This window comes from Aureococcus anophagefferens (assembly GCF_000186865.1).
Source record: "Aureococcus anophagefferens unplaced genomic scaffold AURANscaffold_2, whole genome shotgun sequence".
In the NCBI taxonomy this organism is placed as follows: Eukaryota; class Pelagophyceae; order Pelagomonadales; family Pelagomonadaceae; genus Aureococcus; species Aureococcus anophagefferens.
Window position 1 is genome coordinate 1,269,239 of NW_008705562.1, and position 1,059 is coordinate 1,270,297.

Genomic DNA, 1,059 nt, shown 5'->3' on the forward strand with positions numbered 1-1,059 from the left:
GCAACTTGGCGTGCGAAAACGACAACAAGATGCTGATCACCGAGGCCGGCGGTGTCCCGCTATTCGTCCAGCTCCTGCGCGACGGGTGCGCTAAGGGCAAACTCAAGGCCAGCGCGGCACTGAGCAGCCTCGCGCTCAACAACGACGCCGGCGCGGTCGCGGTCGCGGTGGCCGTCGGCCTCGAGGCGCTCGTCGAGCTCGCGCGGCACGGCCGCGTGATTGTCAACGAGGGGTGGCTCGTGTGGAGTGCGGACGTCCCCGCCAAGCGCAAGGCCGCGCTGGTCGTCGCCGCCCTGCTCGACCGCGACGGCCGCCGGCTCCCGCGCGAGATCAAGGCCCTCATCGGGCCCTATCTCTAGGACGCATCGCTAGTAAAAGCGAGAGATCGAGATGAACGACTGCCACTAATACCCGAGCTTATCGTTGAGCGCCGTGCGGCCCGAGCCGTCCTGGCCCTGGGGCGGCACCCAGGCCGCGTCGCCGCCCTCGAGCGACGCCGCCGCCGCCGCGTCCGCGTAGCCGGCCGGGGGGCGCTTCGGCCCGCGCGGCGCGCGCTTGCGCTTCTTCTTCGCGGGCCGGTCGTCGTCCTTGGCCTCGGTCTCAAAGTCCGGCGGCGGCGACGGCGGCCGCCGCGGGAGCGTCGGCGCCATGGGCGCCGCGGCGCGCTCCCGGGGCGCGTCCGCGCGCGGCGTCGGCAGTAGCGCGCGCGCGGCGCTCACCGCGGGCGCCGGCGCCTCGGCGGCGGCCTCCTCGGCCTCCTCGGCCTCCTCCTCCTCGGCGGCGGGCGCCGGCGCGACGGCCCCGGGCGTCCGCGCGGCCGAGAGGCCGTCGAGCGCGGGCCGCGCGACGTCCATGAGCCGCGAGAGCCGCGCGCGCTCGGCCTCGAGCGCGGCGGCGTCGCGGCGCGCCGACGCGCGGCGCGCCGCGGCCGCCTCGGCGTCGTTCGTCGCCATGAACGCGTCGAGGTCGTCGCCCGGGGCGCGCGCGGTCGCGCGCGCGGCGCCGGCCTCGGCGTCGCGCGCGGCGGCGAGCGCGGCGTCGACGGCGTCGCGCTTCGCG

At 77.3% G+C, this 1,059-nt stretch overlaps 1 protein-coding gene across 1 annotated transcript in view; it reads right to left on the reverse strand.

The window, feature by feature from the left end:
- Window positions 1–404: 404 nt before the first annotated feature.
- AURANDRAFT_61167 (hypothetical protein) overlaps window positions 405–1,059 on the reverse strand; it is a gene marked incomplete at both ends in the record, with an annotated part of 1,675 nt that continues 1,020 nt past the window's right edge. The window contains one exon of the mRNA XM_009035170.1: window positions 405–1,007. Coding sequence (XP_009033418.1) covers window positions 405–1,007 — 603 coding nt within the window. The remainder of the gene's footprint in view (window positions 1,008–1,059) is intronic.